This window comes from Mastigoproctus giganteus, chromosome 12 (assembly GCF_048544385.1).
Source record: "Mastigoproctus giganteus isolate SK-2022 chromosome 12, ASM4854438v1, whole genome shotgun sequence".
In the NCBI taxonomy this organism is placed as follows: Eukaryota; Metazoa; Arthropoda; class Arachnida; order Uropygi; family Thelyphonidae; genus Mastigoproctus; species Mastigoproctus giganteus.
In genome coordinates this window covers 111,145,621-111,163,652 of record NC_143586.1, presented here as the reverse complement: position 1 = coordinate 111,163,652, position 18,032 = coordinate 111,145,621, and the positions used below count along the sequence as shown (strand labels likewise).

The 18,032-nt window shown below is 37.5% G+C and overlaps 1 protein-coding gene across 1 annotated transcript in view; it reads right to left on the bottom strand.

Annotated features, from left to right (window-relative positions):
• Nucleotides 1–18,032, bottom strand: part of LOC150077339 (U1 small nuclear ribonucleoprotein 70 kDa-like) — a 230,287-nt gene that overhangs the window by 174,872 nt on the left and 37,383 nt on the right. The window contains exon 3 of the mRNA XM_090385619.1: nt 15,659–15,713. Coding sequence (XP_090241745.1) covers nt 15,659–15,713 — 55 coding nt within the window. The remainder of the gene's footprint in view (nt 1–15,658; nt 15,714–18,032) is intronic.

The window sequence follows — 18,032 nt, the reverse complement described above, 5'->3', positions numbered from 1 at the left end:
TATATCTCCAGATGGGACGTAGGTATAACTAGAAGGGCTGTTAGTAAGCACGCCAGCATATGAGGTAGGCAAAACATGATGGGCGTTAGTTAGATTATTGTTTTGTTCTTGAGCCTGTAGGGAGTCTTTATTTCCTGGTCGGTTCTCTCGCTGGGATACTTCTTCGATAGCATGAAGCTGTGGTTGCTCACCAGCCACTGAGTGTCTGAGTGTGTCTTTCTGATGAGTGCATGATCGGTCCATGCTAACATGCTCAGTCAGAGTGTCTGCAGAACTCCCTAGTGATTGTCTTGATTGGATTTGGGTGTGGGAGCCAGGCTTTATAAGGCTAGGAGGCTTTACTGGATGAGTGGTTTTTGTCCTTTTGGGTATTATTGGTGCCTGAGATGTCAGCTTGCCATTTTGGCTAGCCAAAGAGCAGAGGTCCGAGAGCATATGAGTGATATGCTTATTTTGGTTTCTCAGTGAGTAAACCTCATCCTTGAGATCTTCAATTTGGGACCTTAATTGGTAAATTAGGTGGATCACGAAATCTGCACTGTCTGGCTGTAGAGGAGGCGTCGACACTGTGATTTCGGCATTAATTCTTGGAGAATTACCTTCGACTTGGAAAGTATCTGTTGTGACTAGTGACTGGCTTGAGGTGGAGAATACGTTAGCGTTCGAGGCACAATTTTGATCATTATTATGATCTGATGGAAAATTGGAGTAATTAGTGCTGCATATAACGTGATTGGCAGTGCCGTCATGTGACGTTGCGTTGTCTACTGCTTCAACGCCTGCGACGGTCATGAGTGAAGGATCAGGCAAACCAGTATTTGACTGAGAGTGTTGATTTGGATCAGGGATTGTCTGGTCACTAGGGCCAGTTTCAGTCTGGGAGAGATGAAGTTCAGGTAATTCAGAGACATCTCCAAGGCATTTGTCACATGCGAACCTTTTCTGACGTTGTTTGAAAAGATGTGCGATGTCTGTTTTAACCGAGTGGGCACAAAAGGTAAATTTGCATACATGACATCGAATGGTTGGTTCCTTCCCGTCGCGGCAGGCTAGGCAGACTGATTGTTGCAAGTTATTCTGTTTTTGTGACATGCCTGATTTCGGTTTTAAGATCACTTGGAAGCAGTAAACAATGCTCACTTTTAGCGGTTAGTCTTTAATTCCTCGTAGTTCTTCCCCTCTGACACTGTGAAGCTTGCAATTTTTATATTCGCGTTCCACAGTGATGACTGTGAGAACACAAGAAAGCTTAAATGGTTGAAACAAGTGTACTTAACACTAAAGATTGAGGAGAGGGAGCATTTCCCTAGGGATCCGAGTAATGCGATGCGTTGTGGCTTGGTCAAGTTTGACGCATTGTCACCTTATGCCTTTAGGGTAACGGGGCGTTTGCCTGGTTCATGAAGGCTAAAGCGCTATGCATACAATGTAATGGAGGAATTCAAAAGTGAGCAAGAATATTTAAAAATTAGAAATACCTGTTCATTATATCACGAAGATGATACCATATCAGGCTTGAGCAGAGGAAGAGGAGTTCACTGGTGGGCGAATCATTGTATAAAGTTAAGTATAACTATTTAAAAACTAAGTTTACCTACCTAAATTTACCTACCAGAATACCGGACAATCCTGACGACACAGCCAACACACTTGATCTTTTTCTCACAAACAACCCTTCTAAGTACACATTCGAAGTGAGTGGTCCTTTAGGCACCTCAGATCACAACTTGGTGATTGTCTCTTCTCCAATGGAGCCTTTATCTAATGGCTATTCCCGACCTCATGTTGTTTGGCATTACAAGATTGCAAAATGGGATGACCTGCGAGATTTCTTTTCTTCTTTTCCTTGGTCGGATTACTGTTTCAAAACTTCTGATGTTTGTCTTCTGATGTGTAAATGAAATTATTCTTGTAGGAATGGAATCCTTTTATTCCACACTCCACTTTAAAATCTCGTCCTTTATCTAAACCTTGGTTTCCCAATAAATGTGCTAAAGCTGTTCAAGAGAAGAATGTTGCATATCGTAATTGGCTCGTTCCCAATTCTTCAGTTTCATTTTCTGTCTATGCCAAAGTTCGCAACAATTTTATAAAGCGGTTATTAATCAGTCCAAACTAGATTCTGATATCTTGTCAAAACTATTGGTCGCAACTTTTGCCCATCTCTGTCAAAACCAGATAGTTTTGTTGTCACTTCAGCCAAGGATTCAAAACCAGATAGTTTTGTTGTCACTTCAGCCAAGGATAAAGCTAACCTGCTAGCATCCCATTTTTCTTCCAACTTATGTATTAATGATCTTGGTAAAATACTTCTCACCATTCCCAACATGTTCCATTCAATGGCTCCTGTGGTCTTCCCTCAAAATGATGTCAGAAGGATTTTGACGAAATGATACTCAGAAAGCTCCAGGTCCTGATGGTATTTCTCCACTTGTTTTCAAAACCTGTGCTCCTGAACTTACTTCTGTTCTTTGCCACCTTTTTTCGATTTCTTATTCCAAAGGTGTTTTTCCTTCTGCGTGGAAATTTTCTCATACCCACCCAGTTCCTAAAAAGGGTGACAAATTCCTCCCATCTTATTATCGTCCCTTTGCAATTACTTCTACTCTTTCTAAAGTAATGGAGAAATCAATTAACCACCAACTCTTAAACTACCTACAAACCTTCTGTCTGATCAACGAATGCCAGTATGGATTCCATCAGTGTCCGATCCACTGGTCATATCTGGCTTATGTTACCCATTTATGGACAAATTCAATGGAAAAGTTCGTTGAAACACAAGCAGTTGCTCTTGGCATCTCAAAGGAAAGTCTTCTAAACAAGCTTCCATCTTATGGTTTGCCAACTTTTTTTTTCTAATTGGTTATCCAGTTTTCTCTCTGATTGCTCACTGATGGCTCTGTCTTCTAACTTCTCCACTAATGCCGGTGTCCCCCAAGGTTCAGTTCTTTCCCCCCACTCTTTTACTCTTGTATATTAATGACTTTCCATTGACTGGAAATCCTCTCCATAGTTTTGCCAATGATAGCACATTGCATTCCACTTTCCATTTTGAAAAACCTTGTCCTGCTCAATCAGCTTCAACTTCTCGAAAATCTGCTACCAATTCCTTAAATGCCGATCTCCAGGTAATTCTCCAGTGTGGCAAAGACACCTTAGTTAATTTCAATCCTTCTAAAACTCAGTCTTGTGTTATATCTTGCAAAAAGGATTCTTCTGCTCCTATGCTTATCTTTGGCGATTTCTAGGCAAAATGATATATCTCTTTTGGGGGATTACCCTGACTTTTAAACTCTCTTGGGACAAGCACATTACAAATATTGCATCCTCTGCATGTAAAAAAAATGGTTTTCTCTTTTGCTCTCAGCGTTACTTTTCTTCCAAACAGCTGTTCACTCTGTACAAATCGCAAATCCGCCCTACCAAGGAATATTGTTCCCACATCTAGGGCGATACCACGAAAACCTCTTATCAGGCTTCTAGATTCCATTCCGAAGAGGGCAGTTAGGTTAATTAATGACCCATCTCTAACAGTCTCTCCACTCGCTGTCTCATAGATGTAATGTTTCTGTTGCATGCCTGCCTTTTCTACAGATACTTCCATGGGCACTGTTCTTCTGAATTTGCTTCTATAATTCCCGCTCTCTGTTTCAAAACAGTCCGAACAAGTGCCGCTACCAGCCAACATCCATTTACTGTTCAACTTCAAACTCACAGAACGAACTTTTCATCTTCCTTCGTATATATTTCCTGAAAATTACAGTCTTCAAAAGTTCAAGTCTAATGTCAATGAATATCTTCTTTCGTCTTCTCAACCTTGACCCCAAGCACGATACAAAGTACTATAGGTTCAAAAACCTCTCATGTTTGGGGTTTTCATACAAAAAATAAATAATTAAATAATAAATAAAGAAAAAAATAAATAAAAAAAAAGAAAAGAAAAAAGATGAACTAATGAGACTAGTGGCAGAAGAAAAATGCAAGGGATGTATATAAATTATCAGGCAACACAGAAGCCTATGGTAGATATAAGCTAGTCTGTAATCAAGTTGCACAAAAAAAGAGGTTGTGAAAGTGAAAGCAGATTATCAGAAATCTTCGGCAAATGATGCAAAGAAAATCAAAGACTTCTTTACTTATATAAATTCTAAAAGGAAGGGGACGAATCAGATTGGTCCACTTGATATCAATGGTTTGACTGTAGATGATCATTCTCAGATAGCTGCCAAACTAAATGAGTATTTTGCATCTACATTTGTACATGACGAGTTATTCGAGGAGGAGAGGGCCAGATGTTTATCAAACTGTAAGAGGGAGTTAAATGATTTTGTAATAATTGATAGCAAAGTGGAGGAGAAATCACTGAAGTTAAACATAAGAAAGGGCTCCTGGGGTGGATGGGATCTATCCAGTTATATTAAAGGAGGTAGCAAAGGAAGTAAGTAAACCCTTATCCATAATTATGAGAGCATCCTTGGACTCAAGGGTCTGCATGGAATGTAGATGTGCAAATATATCTCTAATTCACAAAGGGGAATTAAAGGGTGACATGAGTAATTACAAATCTGTTATTTTGGCTTCTGTTCTGGGGAAAATAGCAGAGTCCCTGGTTAAAGAAGCACTGCAGGATTATCTAGATAAGACAGCAGTAAAAATTCAGACAAAGAATGGGTTTGTTTATGGGAAGTCTTGTTTGACCAATCTGATTGATACCATGATGTAGTCAACAAAGGAACTGGATCCAAAGAATAATTTTGATATCATATACTTGGATCTTAGGAAGGCTTTTGATACTGCTGCACAAATTGGAGCAGTATAACACTGGAGGTAAACTGCTGCTCTAGATAAAAGGATGGTTGAGTGGGAGAAGACAGAGTGGTAATCAATGGATACTGCTTTTCGTGGACTAATGTTATTAGTGTTGTCCCTCAGGGTTCTGTGTTGGGCCCATTGTTGTTTTGTATATTTATCAATGATAGTGATGAAGGTATATCAAGCTTAATGTCAAAGTTTGCAGATGATACAAAGGTTAGCAGGGTTTTTAATAACAGTATGCTGTTGCAACATGATCTGGAAATGTTTCGCAGATGGGATGAGAAGTGGCAACTGAAGTTTAGCATTGACAAATTCAAAGTACTGCATATGGGTAGCAGTAACCCCAGAGAAATGTGCCAAATGGGTGGTGTTACATTCAGGGAAGCAGAGAATGAAAGAGACTGGAGGTAATTGTGCAGTCGGATATGAAGTTTTCTGAGCAGTGCAGACAGGCAGCCAGAGTAGGTCATGGGGGTCTTGTCAATGATATACAAGAATTTTGCGAGCAGGGATAAGGAGGTGATTATCCTCTCATATAAGGAAATGGTCAGGCCACACATTGAGTACTTCGTACAGGTCTGGAAGCCTCAATTTTAGGAAGGATGTAGAGTTGCTAGAACGAGTACAGAGAAGGGCAACGAGACTGGTGAGGGGAATGAAGGGGTGCTCTTATGAAGAAAAGATCTGCAAGTTGCGGCATCTGGAGACGATCTGATTGAGGTGTATAAGGCCTTAAATCGATTGAGCAGGCTTAATGCTGATAGGATTCTTCCTCTTGCTCAGATTGCAAACCTGACAGGGCATTCAAACTGAAGGAAGACTGTTGTAGAATAGACATGCGGAAATTTGCCTTTAGCCAGCAGGTAACATTAATTGCTTTAACAAACTTCCACCTGTTGTGGAAGTTGATAGCTTAAATAAATTCAAGGCAAAACTAGACAAATATTTGGAACAAATGGATCCGTGAGATGAGAAGGGTTTTTTTTTTCTGATGCTGTATAAGCTTGCTTCCTTGCATCATATGCCTCTACTAATGCTAATACTAATTCAATGCAATGCTTTATTTTGGAATTTTAAACTGCACATTACTACTTAGCAGTCATATTGTCTTTCATGTTCTCTACCTTTATTATATTGTTCCTAAACAGTAACAAAAATACAGTAAAAAACAGTAAATTAGAAAGCACTGATGCTTAAATTTCATAAGCTATTTGGTGGAGATGATGAAACATTTAAAACTTCTGAAGGGTGGCTTTGGAAATGGAAGACTCATCATGGGATATCTCAGGTTAGTCTTGTAGGCAAATCTGCATCTGGTGACACTACAGCAACAGAAGCGCTTCCTGAATTTCTGCATAATTTAATTCAAGATGGTGAATTCACAGATGAATGGTTGTACAACTGTGACAAAACAGCTCACTGACAAGACACTGGATCTTAAAAAGGCACCCACAAAGTGGGCACGAAAACTAACAAAGAGTGAATTACTGTGCACAAACAACACTGGAAATTAAAAGCTAAAGCCATTGAAAATCAGTAAACGTCTAAGTCCCAAGCGCTTTAAGCACATCAACATGAAATCTCTACCTGTGACTTATAAAAATAGTTCCAATTCTTGGATGATGAATGAATTTTTGCTTCATGGTTTGAAAAATCTGTTACTGTTGGTTCACTCATCCAGCTCATCCCTTGGCTGATGTCCCAAAATTTAAAGATGGCAAGACGAGAGTCGCATTTCTGCCAAGGAATATAACCGCACTAATTCGGCCCACGGATCAAACAGCATTTGAGCCCTCAAAAACTGCTATCGTGGTAAGCTACTTCCCGGTGTTATAAACAAACATCAACACTGTAAGAATGTATAGCATACTGGATTGGTATGGGAGAAAGTAAGCTCAACAGCAACTGAAAACTGCTGGAAAAAATGTATTGGAGAAGATGAGATCACGAATAATAACCTTGAATTAGCATATTTTAAGAACAAGAAGCAAAGGCTGTTTGTAACGTACTTGATGTAAGTCTTAGAGCAAATGCCCTGGCTGTTTGGATTGAGGTGGAATCAGAAGCATCAGTTTCCCATTACCTGAGAAATCAGAAATTACAGCTTCCGTTAACAGTGGGAAGACAATCAATAAACAGAAGGCCAGTGACATAGGGAGGTTTTTTTTTTTTTTTGGTAGTTGTTGGCGCATAGGCTTCTGTGGCCATAATGCACCTCCCAAGGTTTTTGCAGTACTTTCCTTTGGGTTGCCAGGCAGGCACTTCACCCACCCAGCTAGCCCGGTCGGCGACATAGGGAGTGACTCAGAAGATAATGTGGATGACTGCCTTAAAGAAAAAGCACCAGAAATTAACAGCACTTGAAAACATTAATAAGGTGATGGCATGTCAGAGTGATAGTGAACATCATTATTATATATATATATATATATATATAAATAAAAAAATCCTATCATCAGTTCCAGCAAACTAAATTACATGACTATTTCATCAAAACTGATGCATAAAATGTTAGTAAATAACAGCATTGTATATTAGTTGAATGTAAAGGGAATGATATAATCTTTAATAATTTTATTTTAGTCTGTATACTCATAACATTAGTAAATAAGGTATTTAATTACTACATAAAGTGTGTTTAAAAAAATTATAAAACTTTTTCGGCTAGAATGAGCTTTACTTATACCATGGGTATTAAAGTTGTCGCCTGATACCCACGGTATATCAAGGTTACACTGTATACTCATAATAAAGAAGATAAGAATAACTAAATATACACCAGTGTCCCAAATTACAATGTGTTTTTCGAAAATATTTCAAATGTAATTATATAATTTTATGAAATCTGATGCGATGATTGAAATTTAACATGAGAAATTCAAATATTACACCAGAATACAATTTTAAGGTCTGGAACATGCAAATCAGGCTGGCTATAAAAGTGCACATAACAGGGCACTTCATTTAGGCACTCCAATTAGGTTTCTCTGTATAATGAATTGCACATGTTTAGAAATAGAAGGAAACACAATCGCAAGCTGAGCTGGCCAGAGCCTAAACTAGTGACAATTGTAATAATAATTACACAAGAAGCTAAAAGAATTAACAGGAAATATAAGCAGAAGGATGCCATATACAATAAAGAATGCCCAGAATCAATCAGTATTAAGAGGTGATTACAAAAAGAAGTTGTAGGAAACTTGCATCAAGATGCTTTTTGATGATGCCAGACAGGATATTAGTGTAGAAATTCTACACTCTAAAGTAAAATATGCTCTGGGAGTGACAAAGACTGGCAAGGCAGTCGGCCCACAATAAATCTCAATTGAATAGTGAAACTTCTAGATGAAGAAAATTTGAAAGGTCTAACAAAAATGTTCAATAAAATATATCTAAATGGATCCCTGCCAACGACTGGTTGATGTCTTCATTCATCCCTCTTCGAAAAAAAGAACAACACCTCGTGCAATGATTTTCATCTTATTAGTCTGATGAGCCACACGTTGAAGCTGTTGCTACGGATTATCCAAAATAGGGTTTACAAAAAATGCGAATCAGTAATCTCTGACACCCAATTTGGATTCCAAAGCAGACTAGGCACAACAGAAGCTTTCCTAGGTATGAAAGTGCTATTACAAATATGCAGAAAACACCAGAAGGGTGTTCATCTGCTTCACAGACTTTGAAAAGGCTTTTGATCGGGTACAACATGTAAAGCTTATAGAAGCACTTAAAGTGTGATCTTGATGGGACATCAGACTTATCAAAGAAAGGACCTTTTTCATCTCACCCAAGACAGAGAGAGTTACAGCATGGTGATTACCAACCTCCAATAAGGAGAATGCATCAGAAGGCAATAACAATAGAAATTGCAAAAGTTGTTTCAAGATCAGCCAAGAGTTACAGTTAAACAGTTCAGCTGCACCCCCCTCTCCCTCTCAGCAACCACAGAACCTCTAACTTCTACAGCAAACATGCCGACCAGTGAATAATGTACTAAGTTCAAGTGAGCAGTCAAGTTGTGTATAGAAAAATAAAATTTTAATAAAGATACACAAAATTTGTGTACACATTTAAACTGGGGAAAGGTAGAACTGCAGTTTTATGGTAACATAAAACTGCAGTAACATAACACTGGCACAGCACTGAAATACAGTGATCTCTTATTAAGTCTCATTCATTTAATTAACAATACCAGTCCAATAACATCTAGCCATTATTTTGCGCCAAGAAAAGCACTCATAAGCCACACAATCATTTTTGGCCATTCAAAGCACTCTAAATTCCACGCATTCATTTTTTGCCCAATCACAGTACTCTAAAGTCATGTGGTTTCACTTATCAATGCTTGAAGCCCATCTCAACTTTCTGCAAATTTGTTGTGGTTTTAATAAATTAATAGTAATGGTCTCAAAATTTGGTGTAATAGAAAATAAAAAGCTTTTTTTCTTGCATTGTTTGCACAGAAGAATTTCACTAAAAACAAAGCAAGACATTATTAAAAATACAAAAATGCCATTAAAGTTATGCAACAACCGCTATGCAAAAAAGACACTGCATAACAACCTTTCAGCTAAAGGCAAGAATTTTTTTTATTTATTTACTAATATGATATGTTCAAATAATGTGCATTATAAAGTACTGGTATTTATTTTTTTGTGAAACCTTTTTCACAAAGGCCTTTAACACTTATTTCATATATTTGATTAACAATAATTTTGGTTTACATTCATTTTTGTGGAACCAGTTATGATCAAGGGGCAACGTAATCTGAAAATTGTATGCATTTCTGCATTCATGCTAATAGGGGCCCCCACTGTCTGATAACAGAGTAGTAAATCCTGAAATATCTATCATAACGGTGACAGATGTTTCAAGTGCTGTGAGTTTTAAATAAATAACATTAACTTTTTTGGAAATGTTATTTACATTAAAATATTAGCAATTTATTTAGGTTGTCTTGTGGGTTGCCCCTAATAAATGCAAGCTTCAAAAGCTAAAAGTTGATCAACTGTAGAGAGACCAAGACAGAAAACTTATTGCAAAAATGCCTACAATTTTCAAATTATTTCAACAGGTGTATTGAAATATAACCCTATAGTACCACTCCACTACTTTGCTGTGTAGGGCAAATATGGCACAGCACCAGGGGTTAAAGGAATTTTAAAATGTTGTGTGAATTGGATCCCCCACCTGGGAAATCTCTGCTACTCATTTATGATTCAATACACATTCACCAGTTGGAATAAGTCTGTTAACAGAGGCCACCTGTCATGATAATACTTGATTTTTCAATAGTGACTTTACTTTTTTTGGCAATGCTATTTATATTCAAATAACATTAGCAATTTCAGTTACTCATTTCTAATGTGAGAACATCCCAAGCCTCAAAAGGCCAAAACTTGACCTGTCAAATGGAAGAAATAAAAGATCCCCAAGAATGAATGCAGCAATTCATACAATTATTTTAAATGCCAATGTTTCCGGCATTATAACATGCAAGACCTTGTTGTGCAGCTGGTTAGCTATCTTTCGATTTGTCACCACTTGATTTCTTTCTATGGGAATATCTAAAGTATTGCTTAGGTTTGGCTTACCAAACCTAAGCAATACTCATATGAAAAGTAAATAAAAGCAGAATATGGAAAAATTGGGAAAGAAATACTTTGGAGGGTAAATCTTAACTCAAACAGACTTGTTTATTTGTTATTTGGTTTTTAGGAGCATTAGCAACTAAGGCCATACTGCTCCGGGGATATGCGGTGATCATTCCCTTACCTTTCCGCATCCTCCGTATTTGGTGGTCACAGGCTCAACCCCGGTCTAATCAAGAAGCGTGTGCTATGCACTGCTGCTCCTGCCCACCTGGCTACTCAAACAGACTTGTCAAAGATTAGAAGGAATGAAGTCCAAAAATCAAATGTAAATAAAATAAATGCTGATTATTTCAACACACACGCACACAAACAAATTTAAATTGGAAAAAGAAGGTTGCAGGACATATGAGCAAAAGTTTGATTTCAGTTAGAGAGCAGCTGATTTCTGGGACAAGCTTCACCTGGTTTGTAGAAATAGGTAGCCTGAATAAATTTAAAGGATTAGACAAATTATCAAAAAGGATGTGCAACAGGCAAATGAAGTGGGTGGGTTTTTTTTTTTTGGCTGATACTGTATAAGCTTGCTTCATTGCATCATTCTGCCACTACTAAATACAATAAGTATAAAAAAAGTTGATAAATTTTTCTACAGCAAAATCTTTGGCATCATGCAACAGTATACAGGTAACCCTCTATTAACACAGTTATTAGGCTCCTTCAAAATGTCGTGCTGTGCGAAACTGTTATATGGGACTAAGAAAATGTACAAAGGGGGGGGGGGGGGAGCTACGTTGCAAAAGCTAACAAAAATACACCATTCTAGGTTTCAATGTATCTTCTGTTCTCTTTAAAAAAAATCAGTAATCTGGGTTTGTTTGCTTTTGCTTGATAAATCTTTGTGAATTTCATTGTATGGAACTAGGCATTTTTGAAGCTCCCTTTTGAACTCTGGGCTCCTTTCGTTCAAGAATCTGCATTCAAAAAATAAGATTCTAATTGCTCAGCTAACTTTATGCCTTCCCCTATGCTTTTTAGCGTAAAATTTGGGAGTTTAGAATTTTCATCTGCGCTATCATCATCTGAATTGATTTGATTTTACCTCCGATGCCATTTGCACCAAATCCTCTATGCAGGCATCTCTTTCTACCAGTAATTCTTGAACGTCTTCAGTAATCATATCTTTTATTTTTTTAGGAGCATCAGCAACTAAGGCCATGTCACTCTATGTATATTGTCTATAAATTGCATGTCCTGAGGTCTTTTTCTGTTTTGCTGGACGAAAAAACCTAAATTTCCAGGAGAAAAAAAAAAAAAAAAAAACCCATGCTACCCTCGCCCGAGAAACTCAGCCACACTGTGAAAAAGACCCATAAAAATTCCTCCCTTCACTGACGGGATTCGAATTCGGGTCTTTTCCAGCCTGTGTGGGGAGGAGGGCGATTCTATCAACAGTGCTACCCAGGAGGGCTTCGGTAGTCATATCATCAAAACCATCCCCTCCTACCATGTGGCAAGTTCTACCATCACACTGATTTTTGTTTTCTGCCGGTTGGACCATATTTCCTGAATGAACTGACTCTGGTTTGTTTGTTTGTTTGTTATTTGGTTTTTAGGAGCATTAGCAACTAAGGCCATATTGCTCCGGGATATACGGTGGTCATTCCATGACCTTTCCGCATTCTCCATATTTGGTGGTGACGGGCTCGAACCCCGGTCTAATCAAGAAGCGTGTGCTACGCACTGCTGCTCCTTCCCACCTGGCTACGGAGGCGCCTACTGACTCTGGACATCCATTTTTCCACACCCATTTAACGTTGACGGTTTTACTTCTTTCAGCGATAAAACTATGATTCTGATACAGTCCACAATTGAGAAATGTTTCCAATGCCTCCATTACTTCAATAGATTCGGAATCAATTTTTTTTGCAAAATCCATTGTAACAATTTTCTGATGTAATGAGTTTTAAATGTGGATATAATGTCTTTACCTAACAGCCGAATGAAAGAAGTTGTATTAGACCACTACAACTGTGGCGGTAAGAACATAACTTAACATCTGGATGACTTAAATCTTTTGGATGGCCTGGTATACTATCCAATAGTAATAAAACTTTGAAATCTAGATTTTCCCACAAGTTCAATAGCACAGAACGTAACACGGGAATTTCCCAACAAAATAAAATACGTGGATTTCTCAATAATTTTTATTTTGACTAGCAAGTCAACAGCGGGGATTCAAAAAGAGTGGAAATGTTGAAAAATTCCATCCAACGTAATAGCAGGGTTTTCCCTGCACAAAAGCTTAAAAATGCCCTGTTATGCAATGTTTAACGAAATTCTCTAACCATGTTAGAGCGAAAGCATGTTATATAATGCGAGTAGGAGTAATCTACAGACCAGGTGATTGTGAAGATTATGACAAAAGTCTCTACATGCAAATGGAATGGGCAAGTAAGCGTCAATGTCTTATTATGGGTGATTTCAATTTGCCTCTAATTAATTGGAGTAAACGGGAAGGAAACTCGACATGGGGAACAAAATTTTTAAATCAATTAGATGACTGTTATTTGTATCAACATGTCAGGGAAAGTATTAGAGAAAAGAATATCCTAGACCTCATCATCACACATGAATCAGATGACATAACAGGGTTGACAGTAGAGGAACCAGTAGCAGGAAGTGATCACGGAGTTCTACGGTGGATGATGACGAGAGAGGTAGCAGAAGTAAAAGGCAAAGGAATGGGTTTTAATTTCAGAAAAGGAAATTACGATGCCTTAAGGTACTACATGGCCTCTATTAACTGGGTAGATATCGTGCAGAAAATGAATATGTTTGAACTGTGGTACGCTTTTAAAACATTAATCACAGATGCCTTGAATGCATATATACCATTAAAAAAATACTCTACGAGGAGGGTTCCAAGTTGGATGAATAGTGAAGTTGCCACATTACTTGAGCAGAAAAAGGTAGCATGGAAAGGTTACAGAGCAATAAAAAGTATTGAAGCCTATGACAGCTACAAGGTGATCTGTAATAGAGCCACAGAAAAGGTTCGAGAGGCAAAGGCAGTTTATGAGAAATCACTAGCAAACAGAGCAAAGAGGGGGGATAAAGAATTCTTCACATATATAAATGCCAAGAAGAGCAGGACAAACCAGATCAGACCTTTACGTAAGGGAAAGGGGATAGTATTAAATACACCAGCTGCCGTTGCAGATAAACTCAACTTTTATTTTGCATCGATATTTACAAATGAAAAACCTTTTGTGGCAATGGGAAATTGTGGGAGCGAAATTGAAAAATATGTAATTAATGATATTGAAATTTCGCAAGATTATTTAATGAAAAAACTTTCGAGCCTACAGACCAGTAAGGCTCCTGGAGTTGATGGAATATACCCTATAATCTTAAGGGAGGTGGCAAGCGAGTGCACTGAACCATTGAGGCTAATTATGCGAGCATCACTAGACTCTGGGGAGATTCCCTTGGAATGGAAAAGTGCAAATGTATCTCCCATACATAAGGGTGGCTCTAAAAGTGAAGTTGGAAATTATCGACCTGTCAGTCTGACTTCAGTAGTACGGAAAATCATGGAGGCAATGATCAAGGGTGGAATTCAGGATCATTTGGATCGAATTGAAATTCTCAAGGATTCTCAGCATGGTTTTGTAAAGGGAAAATCATGTTTAACAAATCTGGTTCGCTATTTCGAAAGGGTCACTCACGAGCTGGATTTAGGGAATAATTTCAACATTGTTTATTTAGATTTCAGCAAAGCTTTTGACTCAGTCCCACATGAGTGGCTGCTTTATAAACTGGAACAGGTTGGAATCACTGGGAAAATCCTTAGATGGATAGAAGGATGGCTTCAGGGCAGGAGGCAGAGGGTTGTGATAAATGGCTATTCCTCAGATTGGGTTGATGTAAGAAGTGGGGTTCCCCAAGGATCAGTATTAGGACCGCTGTTGTTTTTAATTTTCATAAACGACATTGATGAAGGGATAGAGGGCGTGATGTCTAAATTTGCAGATGATGTTAAAATTGGTAGAGTAGTTAATGATCACTGTCAAGCTGAGCTTCTTCAGAGAGACCAAGATAAGACTTCAGGAATGGTCAGAAAAATGGCAGTTATGCTTTAATCCAACAAAGTGTAAGGTATTACACCTGGGAAAGAGTAATCCCGAAATAACTTATTCACTTGGTGGAGTTCAACTAAACCCGGTACTGAAGGAAAGGTACTTGGGTGTTACGATACGGTCAGACATGAAATTCTCTGAGCATTGTAAACAGCTTGCAAGGAAGGCCTACGGTGTCCTGTCGAACTTTTGCAAGTAGAGATAGGGACGTGATAATCCCATTATATAAGGCTTATGTTAGACCACACTTGGAATACTGTGTTCAAGTATAGAGACCGCAACTAAAGAAAGACATTGAGCTTCTTGAAAGGGTGCAAAGACAGGTAACTCGCCTGGTGAGATCAGCAAAAGGGCGTCCTTATGAAGAAAGACTTTGAATACGTGGATTGCAGAGTTTGGAAACTAGACACCTTAGAGGAGATTTGATTGAGGTGTTTAAGGCTCTGAGAGGCATCAGTAAAATGAATGAGGACGAAATTTTCAAGATTATAAATGATGCTAGAACTAGGGGACATAAATTCAAGTTATGGGGGGGGGATGTTTAGATTGGACTGCAGGAAGTTTTATTTTAGCCAGCGAGTTAAAAAATTACTGGAATAAGCTGCCTTCATGGGTGGTAGAGGCCGACAGTTTGGGGAAATTCAAAGGTCATCTGGATAGTACCTTCAGGTGAGGGGAGCGCTTAGGATGATAGGTTTAATTTCCTTTTTTTTTATTAATTATTATTATCTATTTATTTATATATATATATATTTATATATATATATTTTTTTTGTTTTTATCATTGTTTTGTTCGGATTTTTTTTTTTTTTTGGCTGGTGCAGCATAAGCCATAGGCTTTCTTGCACCATGCGGCCATTACTAATACTAATATAAGTAGCGTGTTGTGCGAGGATTGCATCAATTTATCAAACGTGTTAGAGCAAAACCGGTTGGTTGGTTATTGGAAGTTTAATGGTGCATCAGCATCTAAGGCTATCATGCGCCAAGAGCAAAACTGCATTGTAGAAGTACCGTGTTATATGGGGGTTGCCTGTATACACAATGTTTTAAATTTCATAAACAATAAATTAATAAAATATCTTTTCACTAAAGAAAATAACTTACATAAGGCAATATCCTGTTCTAGTTTATAAGCTACTTGCTCTGCTTTCTCTCTTCTCTATTGGGGAAGAAAAAGCTTTTTAGATATGAAAGAAAACAGCAACTGAAAGTTAATTACTGAAATGTATTGATTTATACCAGAGCCATAGCTAGATGTTTTTGTGCCAGTGTAAATTATAATCCTTTCTCTCCAAGGTGACAATGAGATGTATATCCCCTCCTCTGTATTTATGAATGTTTATTTTAATCCTTTTTATCAATTGCACCCTGCATCTGGTACAAAAATCCCTACTGAAACTCTTGTTTAGACTAGACTATTATAATTGCTTATTTGAGTGTTTGTCAAATTTACACCACATGATATAATATAACATTAATATAATACTAAACTGAGGAATACTTATCAAGAAATAGTTACCATTTCAAATTTTATACTTGTCAATAATGCAGCAAACCCTCCAACTACACATGAGTGTTACAGGATTTTAGGCACATCAGTGATTTAGAACCTGTTGTATCATTGTGCATGTTCACAGGTCAATTTTAAGACTGCGTGAGCTGATAAACCCAGAATAATGCTACAGCCTCAACTGAAAGAAGCCTTTAGAAATTCCTCTAAATAATACAAATTCCTCTAAATACAAAGAAGAATATATTTGCTCATGATACTGAGGCAGTAGTAGGTGTTTCAGGGAAACATATCATGAATAAAAGCACGGGTAGATTTGATTTTTGCATTGGCTTGGATCATCCCACTGGAACATACAGCAGATTGATTATGAGGACTATCTGTAGTCATATAATGTAATTCTCTACGGATAGTTCTCACAATCAGGCCTCAACATTTTTCAAGATCTAGGTGCCACATCCAAATGTTAATTGGGGGATGATAAAAATGTCTTCTGGAATAGCTATACAGGAAACTTCACCTGTATATTAAGGTGTAAATACGCTATTTATAGTGCTTGTTAGCATTAAAATTATATAATGCTAACTTCCCAAAAGCAGACACTGTCAATCAATCAAATGCTATGAGTAGATACTGGTTTCAACATTAAATCATGAAAATTAAAAACTTAAATTTCTTTATGGGATTAACTTTCATCCAAATGCTAAATTAATATTAATTGCTGAGTTAATTGCATTATTAGTGTACAGAAGCAACTGAAATAAAAAAGATATATAAATAAATAAATAAAAAACACAACATACGGCTCACTCCAGAAGTTACATTCACCCAGCATGGCCATATTTTGAAAATTGGTAAGCAGGGCAACTTGAAACAAAATGTGTAGTATAACATTTTTTCGTTCAAAAAGTAAAAGAAAAATATGAAATTACAATTAAATTACATTTTTTTTATCAATCAATCAACCATAGTATTTATTTGTTATATGATTGCTGTTAATATGTATTTGTTTTATATAAACATTTATTTATAACAGTGGGATTTACTCAAAGAGGTAACTACAATCAAGGGTAAAGAGGATTTTTGCTTTCATAAAGGTGACTACGGTGGTCTGAAACAGTATTTAAATTCATTACAGTGGGACCAACTGATGATGTTACCAGCAGCAAATTCAAAATGAAAAGCATTCAAAGAATTAATCTTGGAAGCTACTAGGATTTTCATACCAACTAAGAAATATTGTTCAAGATTTGGGCCTAAATGGATGTCAGATGAACTAATTAGACATGTAGCAGAGAAGGAAAATGCATGGGATACATATAAATTAACAGGTGACACAGAAGCCTATGGTAGATATAAGCTGGTCTCTAAACAAGTCACAAAGGAGGAAAGGCAGATTACGAGAAATCTTTGGCAAAGGATGCAAAGAAAAACAGCAAAGAGTTCTTTACTTATGTAAACCCTAGAAGGAAGGGGATGAATCAGATTGCTCCACTTGATATTGATGGTTCAACTGTTAATGATCCTGCTCAGGTAGCTAACAAACTAAATGAATATATTGCATCTACATTCACCCATGAGGAGTTATTCAGGGAGGGGAATGCCAGAGGTGTATTAAACTCTGGCAGTAAGTTAGATAATCTTGTAATAACTAAGAGTAAAGTAGAGAAGAAATTGTAGATAAACATAAGAAAGGCACCTGGGCTGGATGGAATCTATCCAGTTATATAAAAGGAGGCAGAAAAGGAAGTAAGCAAACCCTTAGCCATAATTATGAGAGCTTCCTTGGAATCAGGGGAGGTACCCATGGACTGGAGATGTGTAAATGTGACCCCAATCCACAAAGGAGGATCAAAGGGAGACACAGGTAATTACAGACATGTTAGTTTAACTCCTGTTCCAGGGAAATTAATGGAGGCACTGGTTAAAGAAGCACCGCAGGATCATCTAGACAAGACTTCAGTTATA